This window comes from Moschus berezovskii, chromosome 24 (assembly GCF_049115385.1).
Source record: "Moschus berezovskii isolate FMDL1 chromosome 24, NW_MosBer_1.0, whole genome shotgun sequence".
In the NCBI taxonomy this organism is placed as follows: Eukaryota; Metazoa; Chordata; class Mammalia; order Artiodactyla; family Moschidae; genus Moschus; species Moschus berezovskii.
In genome coordinates this window covers 13,337,317-13,352,662 of record NC_142483.1, presented here as the reverse complement: position 1 = coordinate 13,352,662, position 15,346 = coordinate 13,337,317, and the positions used below count along the sequence as shown (strand labels likewise).

Here is a 15,346-nt window from a genome sequence, read left to right as displayed (position 1 = left end):
TGTTGAGTGTGAAATCCTTTTTTTCTTTGTAAAAATTTTATTTATTTTAAATTGAAGGATAATTGCTTTACAATATTCTGTAGGTTTCTGCCATACATCAGTATGCATCAGCCATAAGTATATATATATGGCCCCTCCCTCTTGAACCTCCCACCCCATCCAACCCCTCTAGGTTGTCATAGAGCCCCTGTTTGAGCTGAGTCATACAGCAGATTCCCACCGCTCTCTATTCTACATGCAGAAATGTCTATGTTTCCATGCCGGTCTTTCCATCCGTCCTACCCTCTCCGTGCCCTCCCACCTGCCCCGTCTCCCAGTCCACAAGTCTGTTCTCTATGTCTGAGTCCCCATTTGTTGGTGTTGTTCAGTCGCTCAGTCGTGTCTGACTCTTTGCGACCCCATGGACTATAGCACACCAGGCTTCCCTGTCCTTCACCATCTCCTGGAGCTTGCTCAAACTCCTGTCCATTGAGTCAGTGATGCCAGCCAACCATCTCATCCTCTGTCGTCCCCTTCTCCTCTTGCCCTCAGCCTTTCCCAGCATCAGGGTCTTTTCCAGTGAGTCAGCTCTTCAAATCAGGTGGCCAAATTATTGGAGCTTCATATCAGTCCTTCCAATTAATATTCAGGGTTGATTTCTTTTAGGATTGACTGGTTTGATCTCCTTGCTGTCCAAGGGACTCTCAGGAGTCTTCTCTAGCACCATAGTCCAAAAGCATCAATTCTTCCACGCTCAGGCTTCTTTATGGCCCAGCTCTCACATCCATACATGACTACTGGAAAAACTTTGACTGTAGAGAACTTTGTTGGCAAAGTGATGTCTCTGCTTTTTAATACACTGTCTAGGTCTGTCATAGCTTTTCTTCCAAGGAGCAAGGGTCTTTTATTTTGTGACTTCAGTCACCGTCTGCAGTGATTTGGAGCCCAAGAAAATAAAATCTGTCACTCTTTCCACTTTTTCCCCATCTCTTTGCCATGAAATGATGGGACCAGATGCCATGATCTCTGTATTTTGAATGTTGAGTTATAAGCCAGTTTTTTCATTCTCCTCTTTCACCTTCATCAAGAGGCTCTTTAGTTTCTCTTTCCTTTCTGCCATTAGGGTGGTATCATCTGCATGTCTGAGGTTATTGATATTTCTCCTGGTAATCTTGATTCCAGCTTGATGCATATAGCCCTGCATTTTGTGTTATGTACTCTGCATATAAGTTAAATAAGAAGGGTGACAATATACACTCAACATACTCCTTTCCCAATTTTGAACCAGTCTGTTGTTCCATGTCTGGTTCCAGTTGCTGCTTCTTGACCTGCATACAGGTTTCTTAGGAGGCAGGTAAGCTGGTCTGGTATTCCCATCACTTTAAAAATGTTTTGCAGTTTATTGTGATCCACACAGTCCAAGGCTTTAGCATACTCAGTGAAGCAGAAGTAGATGTTTTTTCTGGAATTCTCTTGCTTTTTCTGTGATCCAATAGATGTTGGAATTTGATCTCTGGTTCCTCTACCTTTTCTAAATCCAGCTTGTATGACTGGAATTTCTCAGTTCGCGTACTGTTGAAGCCTAGTTTGAAGGATTTTGAACATTACCTTGCTAGCATGTGTAATGAGTGCAATTATACAGTAGTCTGAACATTCTCTGGTATTGGAATGAAAACTGACCGTTTCCATTTCTGTGACCACTGCTGAGTTTTCCAAATTTGCTGGCATATTGAGTGCAGCACTTTCACAGCAGCATCTTTCAGGATTTGAAATAGCTCAGCTGGAATTTCATGACTTTCACTAGCTTTGTTTGTAGTGATGCTTCCTAAGGCCCACTTGACTTCGCATTCCCAGATGTCTGGATCTAGGTGAGTGGCCACACCACCTATGAAAAGACCTACTCTATAGTGTCCTTTTTATCTTTCTTTATGGCCTTTGTTTTAAAGTTTGTTTTGTCTGATAATGAGTATTACAACTCCTGCTTTCTAATCATTTCCATTTGCATGAAATATCTTTTTCTGTCCCCTCATTTTCAATCTGTGTGCCTTTTGCCCTACAGTGGGTCTCTACAGGTAGCATATTGTAGGCTCTTTTTTTTAAATCCAGTCTGCCACTCTGTCTTTTTGAATGGAGCATTCAGTCTGTTGACAGTTAAGGTAATTATTGATATATATTATTTATTGCTATTTTAAGCTTTGTTTTCCCGTTGATTCTATGTTTATTTTGTGTTCCTTTTTCTTTCTGTGGTTTGATGATTTCCTTTTATTTTACGCTTATATTCTCTCCTTTTTGGTTTTTGTGACTCTATTGTGTGTTTTGATTTGTGATTACCGTTTTACAAGTATATTAGTCTTTTCCTATATCTGCTTACTGCAGACGGATAGTCATATAAGCTCAGACACACTCTTTAAAAAAGAAAGAACCTGAATTTTCTTACTCTCCTCCTCTACATTTTACGATTTTGATGTCTTTTTTTACATCTTCATGTTTACCCTTTTGCTGTCCTTTTATCATCACTTTCAGTTTTCTTTTTTATTATCTGTATGCTGACTGATTTAAGTGATTTACTTTCCAATTGTGATTTCCAGTTTCTTCCTGCTTTTTTTCTATTCAGAGAAGACCTTTCAGTATTTCTTTTCAGATAGGTTTAGAATCACTGTATTGTTTTACTTTTTGCTTGTCTGAGAAATTGTTTACTTCTCCTCCTGTTCTAAATGATAATCTTTCTTGGTGGAGTATTCTAGGTTGCAGATGTTTTCCTTTCAAGGCTTTGAATATATTTTGCCGCTCCCTTCTGGGCTGCAATGTTTCTGTAGAGAAATCAGCTGATAACCTTACAGGGATTTCCTCGTAATTAACTCTGTTTTCCTGTTGCTGTCCTAATCGTCTCTATCTTTGTGTGTGGGCACTCAGTCGCTCCATTGTGTCCAGCTCTCTGGATCCCATGGACTGTTTAGCCCATCAGGCTCCTCTGTCCGTGGAATTTTCCAGGCAGGAATCCTGGAGTGGGTTGCCATTTCCTGCTCCAGGGTATCTTCCCCACCCATGGATTGAGTCTGCATCTCTTGCGTCTTCTGCATTGCACGTGGGTTCTTTGCCCTTTTCATTACCGTTTGTCTTGGTGTAGGCCTGTTTGGGCTCATCTTGTTTGAGACACTTTGTGCTTCCTGTGTCTGAATATCTGTGTCCTTCTTTAGGTTTGGGAAATGTTCAGCCATAATTTATTCACATGCATTTTTCAATCCCCCTTTCTTCTCCTCTGGAATCCCTATTATGTGTAGATTGGCATACTTCATGTTATCATGCATTGTTTTCTTTCTTTTTTCACTTGACTTGCAATCTGGTTTTTTTTTCTGATTGGATAATTTCCATTATTCTAACAGGTCACTATTCTTTCTTCTGCATTATTCATTCTGCTGTTCATTGCCTTTAGCTCAGCTTTCCTCTCAGCAAATGAATTTTCTCATTTTTCTTGGCTCCTCCTCATAGTTTCTAATTCTTTTTTACAGTCATTTGCATTTCTTTCGATAGCTTTCCTTAATTCCTTCCGTATTTTCATTACCTCCTTTTTGAACTCAGTGTTCGTCAGCAAAGAGGTCTGTTTCCTTGTTTATTCCTTCAAGGGAATTCTCTTGGTCCTTTAACTGGGAGTGGTTCCTCTGTTTCTTCATTTTGCTTGTATTTCTCTTACTCGGTAAGTTTGGGAGAAACAGTTATCTACTGTAGTCTTGGACGGCCTTTTATATGCAGGAGTGCTCCTGGGTAGCTTGTGTGGGTTTAATATTTTTTTGGCACGAGGCTTGTTTTTGCTGTTTCTTTCCTCAATATGTGCTGACCATTAGCCCCGACAAGGAATGTGCAGCTGTGTGACCCGCACGCACTCCCAGGGAGGCGGGGGCATCCGGTTGTGTGACCCTCGGTGGTGGCAGCAGTTCATGCCCACCTCTGGAGTCCGAGATGGCAGCGGTGGCCTATTCCCCCTCCTGGAGCTTGTGAAAGTGGTGCCCTGCTCCCTGAGAGTGGGAACGTGGAGAAAGAAACTCCTTTGGCAGTCCCACCCCTCTCCTTGTGTTGCTGCTGCTGTTCAGTCACTCAGTCACGTCCAACTCTTTGTGACCCCATGGACTGCAGCACCCCAGGTTTCCTTGTCCTTCACCATCTCCCGGAGCTTGTTCGAACTCTTGTCCATCGTGTCTATAATGCCATCTGATCACCTCATCCTCTGTTGTCACCTTTTCCTCCTGCCTTCAGTCTTTCCCAGCATCAGGGTCTTTTCTAATGAAAAGACCACCTTCGCATCAGGTGGCCAGAGTATTGGAGCTTCAGCTTTAGCATCAGTCCCTCCAATGAATGTTCAGGATTGATTTCCTTTACGATTGATTGGTTTAATTTCCTTGCAGTCCAAGGAACTCTTAAGAATCTTCTCCAGCACCACAATTCAAAAGCATCACTTCTTTGGTATTCAGCCTTCTTTATGGGCCAACTCTCACATCCACCTGTGACTACTGGAAAAACCACAGCCTTGACTAGATGGACCTGTGTCAGTAAAGTAATGCCTCTGCTTTTTAATATGCTGTCTAGATTTGTCATTGCTTTTCTTCCAAGGGGCAAGCGTTTTTTAATTTCATGCCTGCAGTCACCGTACGCAGTGATTTTGGAGCCCAAGAATATAAAGTCTGTCACTGATTCCATTGATTCCCTATCTATTTGCTATGAAGTGATGGGACCAGATGCCATGACCTTTGTATTTTGAATGTTGAGTTTTAAGCCAGCTTTTTCACTCTTCTCTTTCACCTTCATCAAAAGGCTCTTTAGTTCTTTGCTTTCTGCCATAAGGGTGGTGTCATCTGCATATCTGAGGTTATTTCTGGCAATCTTGATTCCAGCTTGAGCTTTATCCAGGTCAGCACTTCTCATGATGTACTCTGCATATAAAGTTAAATAAGCAGGGTGACAATATACAGCCTCAGCGTACTCCTTTCCCAATTTTGAACCAGTCCCGCTATTCCATGTCCAGTTCTGTTGCTTCTTGACCTGCATACAGGTTTCTCAGGAGGCAGGTAAGGTGGTCTGGTATTCCATCTCTTTAAGAATTTTCCACAGTTGTGATCCACACAGTATAAGGCTTTGGCATAGTCAGTGAAGCAGAGTAGATGTTTTTCTGAAATTCTCTTGCTCTATCTATGATCAAATGGATGTTGGCAATTTGATCTCTAGTTCCTCTGCCTTTTCTAAATCCAGCTTGTACATCTGGAAGTTCTCGGTTCACATAGCTTGAAGGATTTTGAGCATTACCTTGCTGGCATGTGAAATGAGTGCAGTTGTGCGGTACCTTGTATGCCCCGCAACAGTGGTCCCTTGACTCTCTGGCAGGTCAAGGCTTCTTCCCCACCCCCTCAGGCTGTCACCACACAGCCAACCCCAGTCCTTGCTCCAGGTCTGGTCTCTGAAGCCAGAGCCGAAACCCCCAGTCCCCACCCACGTCAGAGGACGGATGTCTCAGGCTGGGGAGTGCTGGGTGGTGGCACCCACCGTCTCTCAGGTCTTTCTCTGCTCTGTCCTGCGCGAGCTGGTTACCGTGCTGTCCTTTGAGGCCCCGAGGCCCCCTGTCTGTCTAGGCAGATCACTCCAACAGTGAGGCAGAAACGTCCTGTTTCACAGCTCCTTCCTGGGGGCCCGGGTTTTGTCCTGATTCCTTTCTTTTCCTGGTTTTCTCCTTTGATCCTACTCAGTTATGTGATTTTCTTGCTTTCTCCCGCCATCTTGATCTGATCCTGGATTGTATGTTTCTTTTTTTTTAAATGCTATGACACTAATGTATTTAACTCAGTGATTTTCAACAGGGTGGTATAAAACATCCAAAAGATCATATCTGAGTTTCATTTTTTTAAACTCTTTATTTCGTATTGGGGTATAGCTGATTATTGATGTGACAGTGTCAGGTGAGCAGTGAAGGGGCTCAGCCATCCATATGCGTGTATCCATTCTCCCGCAGGCTCTCCTCCCACTGGGCTGTATGTGTTCCGATGCGAAGTGGCTGCTGCTGCTGCTGCTAAGTCACTTCAGTCGTGTCCGACTCTGTGTGACCCCATAGACGGAAGCCCAACAGGCTCCCCCGTCTCTGGGATTCTCCAGGCAAGAACACTGGAGTGGGCTGCCATTTCCTTCTCCAATGTGTGAAAGTGAAAAGTGAAAGTGAGGTCAGTCAGTCGCGTCTGACCCTTAGCGACCCCACAGACTGCAGCCTACCAGGCTCCTCCATCTATGGGATTTTCTAGGCAAGAGTACTGGAGTGGCTTGCCATTGCCTTCTCCGTGCGAAGTGGCAGGCACTCTTAAATTGATTCCTCTGTACATGTGTTTTTGCAGGGGGATGGCTCCTCTGATGATCTTCTGGGATTTCAGCAGTTTGACTATACCGTGGGTGTGTTTCTCATTCTCTTAATCTTGCTTGGGATGGTCTAAGCTCCTTGAATCTGTGATGCTCTTTTCTAGTATTAATTTTGGGGATGTCTAAGCATTATCTCTTCAGCCATCTTTTCTCCCCTATGCGCCCTCTCCTCCTCCCTCCCCGTCTCTCGCCTTCCTCTCCAGGCCTCCTCTCTCTCCCTTTACCCCTCTCCTCCTCCTCGGACTCCAGCTGTGTATACTTTAGATAGTTTGGGCTCGTCCCATAGCTCTCAGCTGTTCTGTTCTGGCTCTCTTTCACTCTTCTGTTTGTATTTCCATTGGACGATTTTTGCTAACCTGATGTTCAGTTTCTTTTATTTGTTTCTCTGCCATTTCCAGTCAAATTATTTATCTCTGGTAATTTTTTTTTTTATTATTTGTAGTAGTTGTACCTTTTTTTATTGTTAACTTTTTGCTGAAATTGCCTATCTGTTCAACATGTCCACCTTTTCAACTAAATCTTTCAAAACTTTAAACTCTGTTACTCTGAAGTCTTTGATAGTTCTAACATCTGGATGGGTCACCCCCTGGATCTGGTTCTGTTCACTACTTTTCTCTTTATAATGAGTATGCATGACCTTTCTTATGCACGCATGACCTTGTGTGTAACAGGATAATAGGGACTGGAGGGTGGACAGTGTCTATACCTAGGAAAGGGCATGCTTTTTATTCTATCAGGTCATTAGTGTGGAGTGTTGAAGTCAGCCCAGTTGGGAGTTGAGCAGTGGGCCGCTGCTGCCTTGTGCTAGCATGAGGCCTGGAATGCTGGAAGGTTCTCAGAATTCCTGCTTCAGATTTAGTTTTTAGGAGGCCCTGCTGGTCTCTCTCCTGTGCTTGCAGGAATGGAGTCGGGGTGGGGCATTTGTAATCTTTCTCTTCTTAGCCTGCTTCCTGCAATAGGCTGCTGGCGACTTGGTACAGGATTGTAGAAGAGGTGGAGGGAATGTATCAGGGTTTTCTTGAGGTTTCTCAGTTCTCTGATTGCAGCCTCAGTCTTGGGCAGGCCTTGTGTGCCTGAGCTTCGTGGCACTCATGCCTGAGCTTCTCAGAGGTCCTGTGTCAGCGCAGGTCCTGATGGATATCGTGGCTCTTCTCCCGGTGTGCATTGAGCATGCTGGAATCGATATGAACATTGTTGGGAAAGGACCCTCCAGAAATGACTGACGTTTGTTAAAACTCTGCACTGGACAGAGTGATCTTTGAAAATTGTGGCTCTGACCCCAGCCCCTGCTGCAAACCCTTCTCCTGCACTCTGGTGCCCTCAGGTCAAAGGCTATAAGCTTTATAGTCTCTAGCCTCTCACCTTGACCTTAATTTGGCTATTTATATGAGTCTTGTCTGTCTCCCTGGTCCCAGACCATCAGTTTTGAGGGCAGATGTCTTGTTCTCTGGGTATTCCTAGAGAGGACCACATGGTGCCTGGCATGTGGTAGGGGCTCAGCAACCTTCTCCATGTTTCGAATGGATGAGGAGTCAGGGCAAACATGGAAGGCCCTCAAGCCCCTGCTTTCCAGCAGGTAGAGTCCTGCCCCTGCCTCCAGGTTCATGGACAGATGTCACAGGGAAGCCTTTCTGGGGACCACCCACCCACGCCCCACAGGTTTGGGGAGGAGCCTCCCGTGCCCCCAGCCGTGGGCTTGTCGCTTCGGGCACTGATCCTGCAGGACTGATATTCCTGCTAGTGTTCGCTCCTCCTGGTTTCCCAGGAACGTGCCCCCAGGCCTGCCGCACCCAGCGCCGGGCGGGCACCGATTCTGTACCGCGCGTGCTGAGTTAAACTTTGCAAACCTTCTTTCTCTATTTTTAGGGCAAGTGAATCATCACATTTCCCTCGGTGGAAGTAAGAGAACTTGGGCTGGAAGCATGTGGTGCGTCCTGCGAGGCTGGTGGGGAGGACGCCTGGGCCCATGGGGAGCCCTGGGGTCACAGGGCCCCCGGGGCCTCCGCGCCCTGGCCGGCAAGCGCCCCCGGGGCCGCGGCGACTACAGCCACGTGGTGGTGGGTGCGGGCTCCGCCGGCTGCGTGCTGGCCGGCCGGCTCACGGAGGACCCGGAGCAGCGCGTGCTGCTGCTGGAGGCCGGGCCCAAGGACGTGTACGCGGGGAGCAAGCGGCTCCGGTGGAAGATCCACATGCCCGCGGCCCTCGTGGCCAACCTGTGCGACGACACGTACAACTGGTGCTACCACACCGAGCCGCAGGCGGGCCTGGACGGCCGCGTGCTGTACTGGCCGCGGGGCCGCGTCTGGGGCGGCTCGTCGTCGCTCAACGCCATGGTCTACGTGCGCGGGCACGCCGAGGACTACGAGCGCTGGCAGCGCCAGGGCGCAGCGGGCTGGGGCTACGCGCACTGCCTGCCCTACTTCCGCAGGGCGCAGGCGCACGAGCTGGGCGCCGGCAGGTACCGCGGCGGCGACGGGCCCCTGCGCGTGTCCCGCGGCAAGAGCGGTCACCCGCTGCACCGCGCCTTCCTGGAGGCGGCGCAGCAGGCCGGCTACCCCCTCACCGAGGACATGAACGGCTTCCAGCAGGAGGGCTTCGGCTGGATGGACATGACCATCCACGAAGGTAGGCGCGAGGCTCCTGATGCCCTGTCTCCCAGGGTCCTCCTCTAAAAACGAAAAGCTGTTCTATCACAGCCCCATCCCTCCAGCCCCCGCCCCAGCCCTGGTCATGGTCCGTAGGTGTGGACAGGCTGGGGCTGGTTTGAGGTGGAGAGGATGTGACAGATTGCACTGGCGAGGGCCCACAGGATAGCACCCAAAGCCAGTGAGAAGTGACCCGGAGGTGGCGACACCTTGGGCATCCTCTGGTCCCATTTGATGTGGGTAATGGAGAGCTCATCAGCCACGTAGCCTCAGGTTTCAGAGCCTTACACATGGGTATACTGAGGCACAGAGCAGTGACCGGCCTTGCTGGCAGCAGGGCGGAGGCACAGCCAGGTTGGACCCAGGGCTCTCATCATAGCCCCTCCTGGCCTCTGTCATCCTCTCAAGGATGAGGGATCTCTGCCCACCTGCATCCAGGGGCCCCAGGTCGATGTGGATTTCAGTTGCACAGGGCATCTGGGGCTCAGTCTTCCTTTGAAGATAGAGCTCGCAGAGTCGGGGAAGGGCGAACTCCCTCTTACTTCTGTCCTTACCTACCTTCTCCTGTGTGACAGGTACCCAGGGAACAGGCGTGGGCTTGACTGATCTCCTTGCTCTGTCCTGCAGGCAAGCGCTGGAGCACGGCCTGCGCGTACCTGCACCCAGCACTGAGCCGCCCCAACCTCACAGCTGAGACCCAGACGTTTGTGAGCAGGGTCCTGTTTGAAGGTACCCGTGCAGTGGGTGTGGAGTACATAAAAAATGGCGAGAGCCACAGGGTGAGTGAATTACCACCAGGCCTGAGCAGCTTACGCGGCCGGAGGGAGTGGGCAGTGACCCCGAGGTCACAGTCAGTGTGGGTGGGCAGGAGTCATATTCTTGTCTCCTTCAACATGGTGATAAGGAGTGAGCGGCTGGTAGCAGCAGCCTGAAAGACTGTCCCCAGGCCTGGCAGGAGGCAGTGGCCCGGGAGAAGGGAGGGAGCCCCAGTCTGGCCACCGGCTGGTGATGTTCTAGCATGAGCACCCTCCTGAACCTCAGTATGGTACTGCCTTCCACACTTGTCCAGAAATTGATAGGTTTATGTTAGAGGCTTTAAAAACCCTATTGGGCTTCCCTGGTGGCTCAGATGGTAAAGAATCTGCCTGCAATGCAGGAGACCCAAGTCCGATCCCTGGGTCAGGAAGATCCCCAAGAGTAGTAAAGGCAACCCACTCCAGTATTCTTGGCCTGGAAATCCCATGGACAGAGGAGCCTGGCGGGGTACAGTCCATGGGGTCACAAAGCGTCGCACATGAGTGAGCAACTTTCAGCTCAGGTGAAAACCGTATCTGTGATCACATTCCGTATCTCTGCATTGTGCTGTTTTCCACTTAGCAACGTGTAAGGATTGTCCTGCATCCCATGTGAAGATCTGGCTCACCACAGGCTTTATTTTAAACTGCTTGTTTGAATGCTTGCTTCCTTTATCTCATTTAAGCACTACAGTCCTTATTTCAGGATCATTACTTTCTGGCTGTGGCAGAAAATATCAGAATATTTATGCTCACACCCACCCTGCACCCTGTACCTGTACCTGCCCTTCCCCTAGAGGCGCCGCTTCCTCCCCCTGGGCCTTGAGCGGGATCCCTAGGTAGTCATGCCAAGGCCATGTTCTCAGGGTGCTGACGGGCTCTCCTGGAAGGGAAGCGTGACCTGCGTGGCCCCATGCCTCTTCCAGGCTTATGCCAGCAAGGAGGTGATTCTGAGTGGAGGTGCCGTCAACTCTCCGCAGCTGCTCATGCTGTCGGGCGTGGGCGATGCAGACGACCTCAGGAAACTGGGCATCCCGGTGGTGTGCCACCTTCCTGGTGAGCCCCCTTCCCCGCTGCGCCCCAGAGGTGTCTCTGCTAAATAAAACTGCTTATTATATTTTCCTAGCACGGAGTGGGGAGGGGACAGGAGTCCGGGCTCCTCAGAGCTGTCATATTCTTTCCACGAGTCTGAAGCCCCCCCCTCCATTCTCACTGGAACATCCCCCCAGGGAACCCTCAAGTCTTCCTCCCGTCCCCGGCCATCCTGCCCCTCTCAGCAGCGAAGCCCCTCTAGCAGGGAGCATCTGCTGAAAAAGCCCACGGGGCCAGGCTCAGGTGGGTCAGCAGGGCGGCCCTTTGGGGAGAGGGTCCAGGCCTTTGTGTTTTCCGTCCTCAAGACTCACCGGCCATCCTGACATGCTTTTCGTGTTAAGATGGTTCTCCCAGGCCTAATATTTCTTCTATTTCTGATGTTTTTGGGGGCCTGGCCCAGTCCCTCTTGCCCTCTCTTACTACCCAAGCTCCCAGGGGGCTGGAGGCTTTATTGTAAGGGGCCTGTGAAAGTGCTGGTCCATGGCAGTGAACTGCCCAGTGTCCCCTTGAGCTTGGATGGGCTCAGCATGACACTTCCCTCCTTCCCCAGCCAGGGGCAGCTCACTGAGCAGTGCCAGCTACAGGCCTGGGGGAGGACTGCTTAGCAGGCAGGCAACTATGTGGTTATAGGTGGTGCCCTGGAAGTGAGGGGCAGGGGCAGGCAGCTCTGGCAGCATCCAGGAGGGCCAGACGCCGCTGGGAGTGTAGGAATGAGGTTACTGGGAATGAGCAGGAGCTGGCTTGGCAGATAAGTGGATGAAGGAAGAGAGTTTTCAAAACCAGGGGGATGTTGTGAGGCCAGCCAAGCAAGCCGCTCTGGGAGACGTTTTCCTAACCATTCCCTCTGGTTTCAGGAGTTGGCCAGAACCTCCAAGACCACCTGGAGATATATATCCAGCAGGCATGCACCCGGCCCATCACCCTCCACTCTGCACAGAAGCCCCTGAGGAAGGCCTGGATTGGCCTGGAGTGGCTCTGGAAGTTCACAGGTGGGTGTGCTCACCCAAGACTTTGGGAGAGATGGTCTGTGGACAGCACAGCCTCCTTCTTGAGGTACCTAGCACAGGCTGTGGCTCCGGGTTTCTGGTTCAAAGCGGAACTGTGCCATTCATGTCAGCTCTGTGGGCCTCAGTTTTCCCATCTGCAAAACGGGGATACACAGTTCCTGCATGGAAGGCTGGTGTGAGAACCAGACACCACACACAGGACTTGCCCAAGGTGAGTCTCTGCAAGGGCTGGGTGCTGCTCCTCCTGACGAATGGACGGGGATGGAGTTGTTCTGGACACAGTTGGGGCCCAGGGGCCAGGAGAAAGGGCACTTGATGCTGGGCTACAGAATCAGCTTCCATCTCTCAGCATTTTCCATTTGGTTCCTAGCTGAAATCTTACTCATTCGCTCAGCACGCAGTCCTCACACCCCTCTGTTCTGAGCTACCTGGTGAGAAGTGCTAGTAAGGAAGGTTTTCTTAGGGAGTTTACGCTCTAGTGGATACAATGGACCGAAACTAAGTAAACACGCTAAGCTTTAAGTGCAGGGAAGGAGTAATCAGGATGTTACAGTAGAGACTGGTGACGCGGGGCCTGTTAGTCAGAAAGAGTACACGCAGAGGCCCTGCGGGCAGGCCTCTGGTGCATTTGAAAAACAAATCTGTTGGCCAGGGAGGCTGCAGCACTGTGTGGAGGCGGCGGTGCGGGCGCTGAAGGGCCTTCCAAGGCCCCAGAGTGCACTCTCGGAAATGAGTGTCTGAAGAGGCAAGCAGGCTGACACAGCAGAAGACTTTATTGGGAAGGGGCCCCTGGGTTGAAGAGCAGCCAGGGAAGGGAACCCAGGAGAGCTGCCCTGCTGCATGGCTCACAATCTCAGGTGTTAAGGTAAGGAGCTCGTTTCTGGGTTGTCTCTGGCTGGTCGTCTCGCTTGGCTGATAATCTGCCTCGTGGTTCTTCCTGGTGACTTCACATCTCTCAGCCAGAGTGGATTCCAGCAGGAAAGATTCCGGGAGGTTGATCGACTCCTCCCTCTTTTGGCTCCTCCCACATTCTCCCAGGAGGCATGTTAACTCTGCTGTTGAGACTTCTCATTTTATGTGAATGCCTCTGAAATTATGAAAATTACTGAAATTACTGCTGTTAGTATTTGGCGTTCTGTATATATCTGAGTTGTCAGAATGTCATCATGGTATTCCAGGTAGACCTAGGAAATGCTGTGGGAAGAAGGTTATATTTACCCCTACAAATATCATTACAAAGGAAAGTTTTGCTTCCTGTTGAGTGTATATCCTGAGAACAGTGAGACTCAATATACAAAATCTCCCATAATAGCAAATAACTGCTGCTACAGATAATATATATGGAAGTATACAACTACGTGATATGTATCGTGAAGGACAGTGTGTAGTGATGAGTTAGCTAGGACAACACCTGGTAATCCACCTATTGTAAAAAGAAAAATGAAGCCTAGGGCTCATTATTATTGCAGGATATCATTTGATATTACTTCCATGAACGGTTGCTAGTCAGCTACATACTTTTACTCCTGTGGGAACAGCAATAATTATAGTGGCTGATGTAAAACATACTTGGGTGTCAGCATCTATACTGCTGGAAGATACGGTGAGCTCATACAATGACTCCTAAGGATCCAAGTGGTATTATGGCTCATGCTATACCCATCTATCCCAAAGGCTCTTCTTTCCTGAATAATATGTTACAATATGCAAGATTATTCCAAATGCAGGTAAAATCAGAATATAAACTTCAAGGTGTCCAAAGAATCAGAATAGGTGTTGATATAAGACTGGATCACCCCCTCCTGCCTAGTGAAAAAAAAATTGTGTTTAGGGTTTGGTCTGTTAATAGCATGGTAATCCCAGCTGCTAATACAAGTAATGCTAATAGCAGCAATGAGATGGTTGGATAGCATCCCCAACTCAGTGGACATAAGTTTGAGCACGGGACATAGTGAAGGACAGGGAAGCCTGGTGCACGATTGCAGAGAGTCGGACGTGACTTAGTGACTAAACAATAACCAAAGCAACAATATAGCTACAATTAAAACTGGTCATGCAAAGTAATGGGGGAATATAGTGGGTGGTTTTATATTTATGATGGTAGTAAAATTAAAACTACCTAAATTGAGGAAATACCCGCTAGATGTAGGGACAAGATGGTAGGTCTACTGAAGCTCCAGTGTGAACCACGTTTCAGGCTAAGGGTGGATATAAAGTTGAGCCTGTACCAGCATCGGCTTCAATTATTGATGATGACGCAAGTAGAAGTAGGAAGCAGGGTGGAAGTAATTGGAAGCTTATATTATCTAGACAGGGAAAGGCTATCAGGTACCCCAGTCATTAGTGGCACTAGTTAGTTCCCAAAGCCTCCAATTACAATACACATAACTATAAAGAAAATTATTACAGATGTCTGGGCTGTTAAAACTGCGTTGTAAATCTGATCATCTCCAAGCAGTGTTCCAGGTTGGCCTAATGCAGCACAAATTAACAAGTCCCAAGCACCAAACAGTAAGTACAACTTACCAGTATTTTTATGGCCAATTAAGAATAGTCAGTGATTTATGAATACAAGATAAAATGGCTGAGTAAGCATTAGACTGTATATCTAAAGAAGGGGTGGAGTCCTCTTTTTGCCTAGTCCTGTGGTGAATTTTGCTTACCCAATTGCAGATTCAAAGAATACAGCTTCAATTCTGTTGGCGCTTCTCCTGCCTTTTTTTTTTTCTTTCCTGGAGGCAGGAGAAATAGGGAGAAGTAGATTGCAGCCAGTTGACTAGGGTATTTACTTGTTAACTGAAAGTTTTGTGGGAAATTAATCCCACCAATCCAGTGAGGATTTAGCTTAATTAAAGTGTTTGATTTGCATTCAACTGATGTAGGATAGAGTCTTGCAGTCTTCATTGAGCAGGAATTAAGTAGATTATACTTGCTTAGGGCTTTGAAGGCTCTTGGCTTGTGTCACTTCAATTCCTAGTCCATTACTGAAATGATTGGTATAAGAGGTAAGATTATTGTGGCTAATATGATTACTGTTGGTAGGGAAGTTGTTTTATAAAATCAAGCTGTCATTTCATTTTTAGCCTTATATTATTTATGGAGGGAAATATAGTTAGTGCTGTAGAATATGTGAGTTGTTAGAAGCACGGGTTGAATAACTGTGATAGCTATTAGTAAGGGTAAAATAATACTGTTATTTTCTTGTTACTTCTTGAACGATTATGCATTTTGGCGTAAATCCTGATAGTGGTGGAATACCTTTTGATAATGGTGTGATGAGAATGGAGGCTGTAATAATGGGTATTTTGATTTGTGTGTGTGATAGTGTGGTGGTGACTGAGCTGTAAATGCATAGTGTGAATACGTAAGTGTTGCTGTAACATATAGGGTTAGGGTTGATGCCACTTCACTGGCCGTATATACACACCGCAGTCTCCTT

The 15,346-nt window shown here is 48.1% G+C and overlaps 1 protein-coding gene across 1 annotated transcript in view; it reads left to right on the top strand.

The window, feature by feature from the left end:
- The window catches only part of CHDH (choline dehydrogenase), an 87,993-nt gene that overhangs the window by 56,856 nt on the left and 15,791 nt on the right, over nucleotides 1–15,346 (top strand). Inside the window, exons 2-5 of the mRNA XM_088831870.1 lie at nucleotides 8,236–8,994; nucleotides 9,642–9,793; nucleotides 10,735–10,864; nucleotides 11,755–11,889. Of these exons, the coding sequence (XP_088687996.1) occupies nucleotides 8,292–8,994; nucleotides 9,642–9,793; nucleotides 10,735–10,864; nucleotides 11,755–11,889 (1,120 nt within the window). The 5' untranslated portion in view covers nucleotides 8,236–8,291. The remainder of the gene's footprint in view (nucleotides 1–8,235; nucleotides 8,995–9,641; nucleotides 9,794–10,734; nucleotides 10,865–11,754; nucleotides 11,890–15,346) is intronic.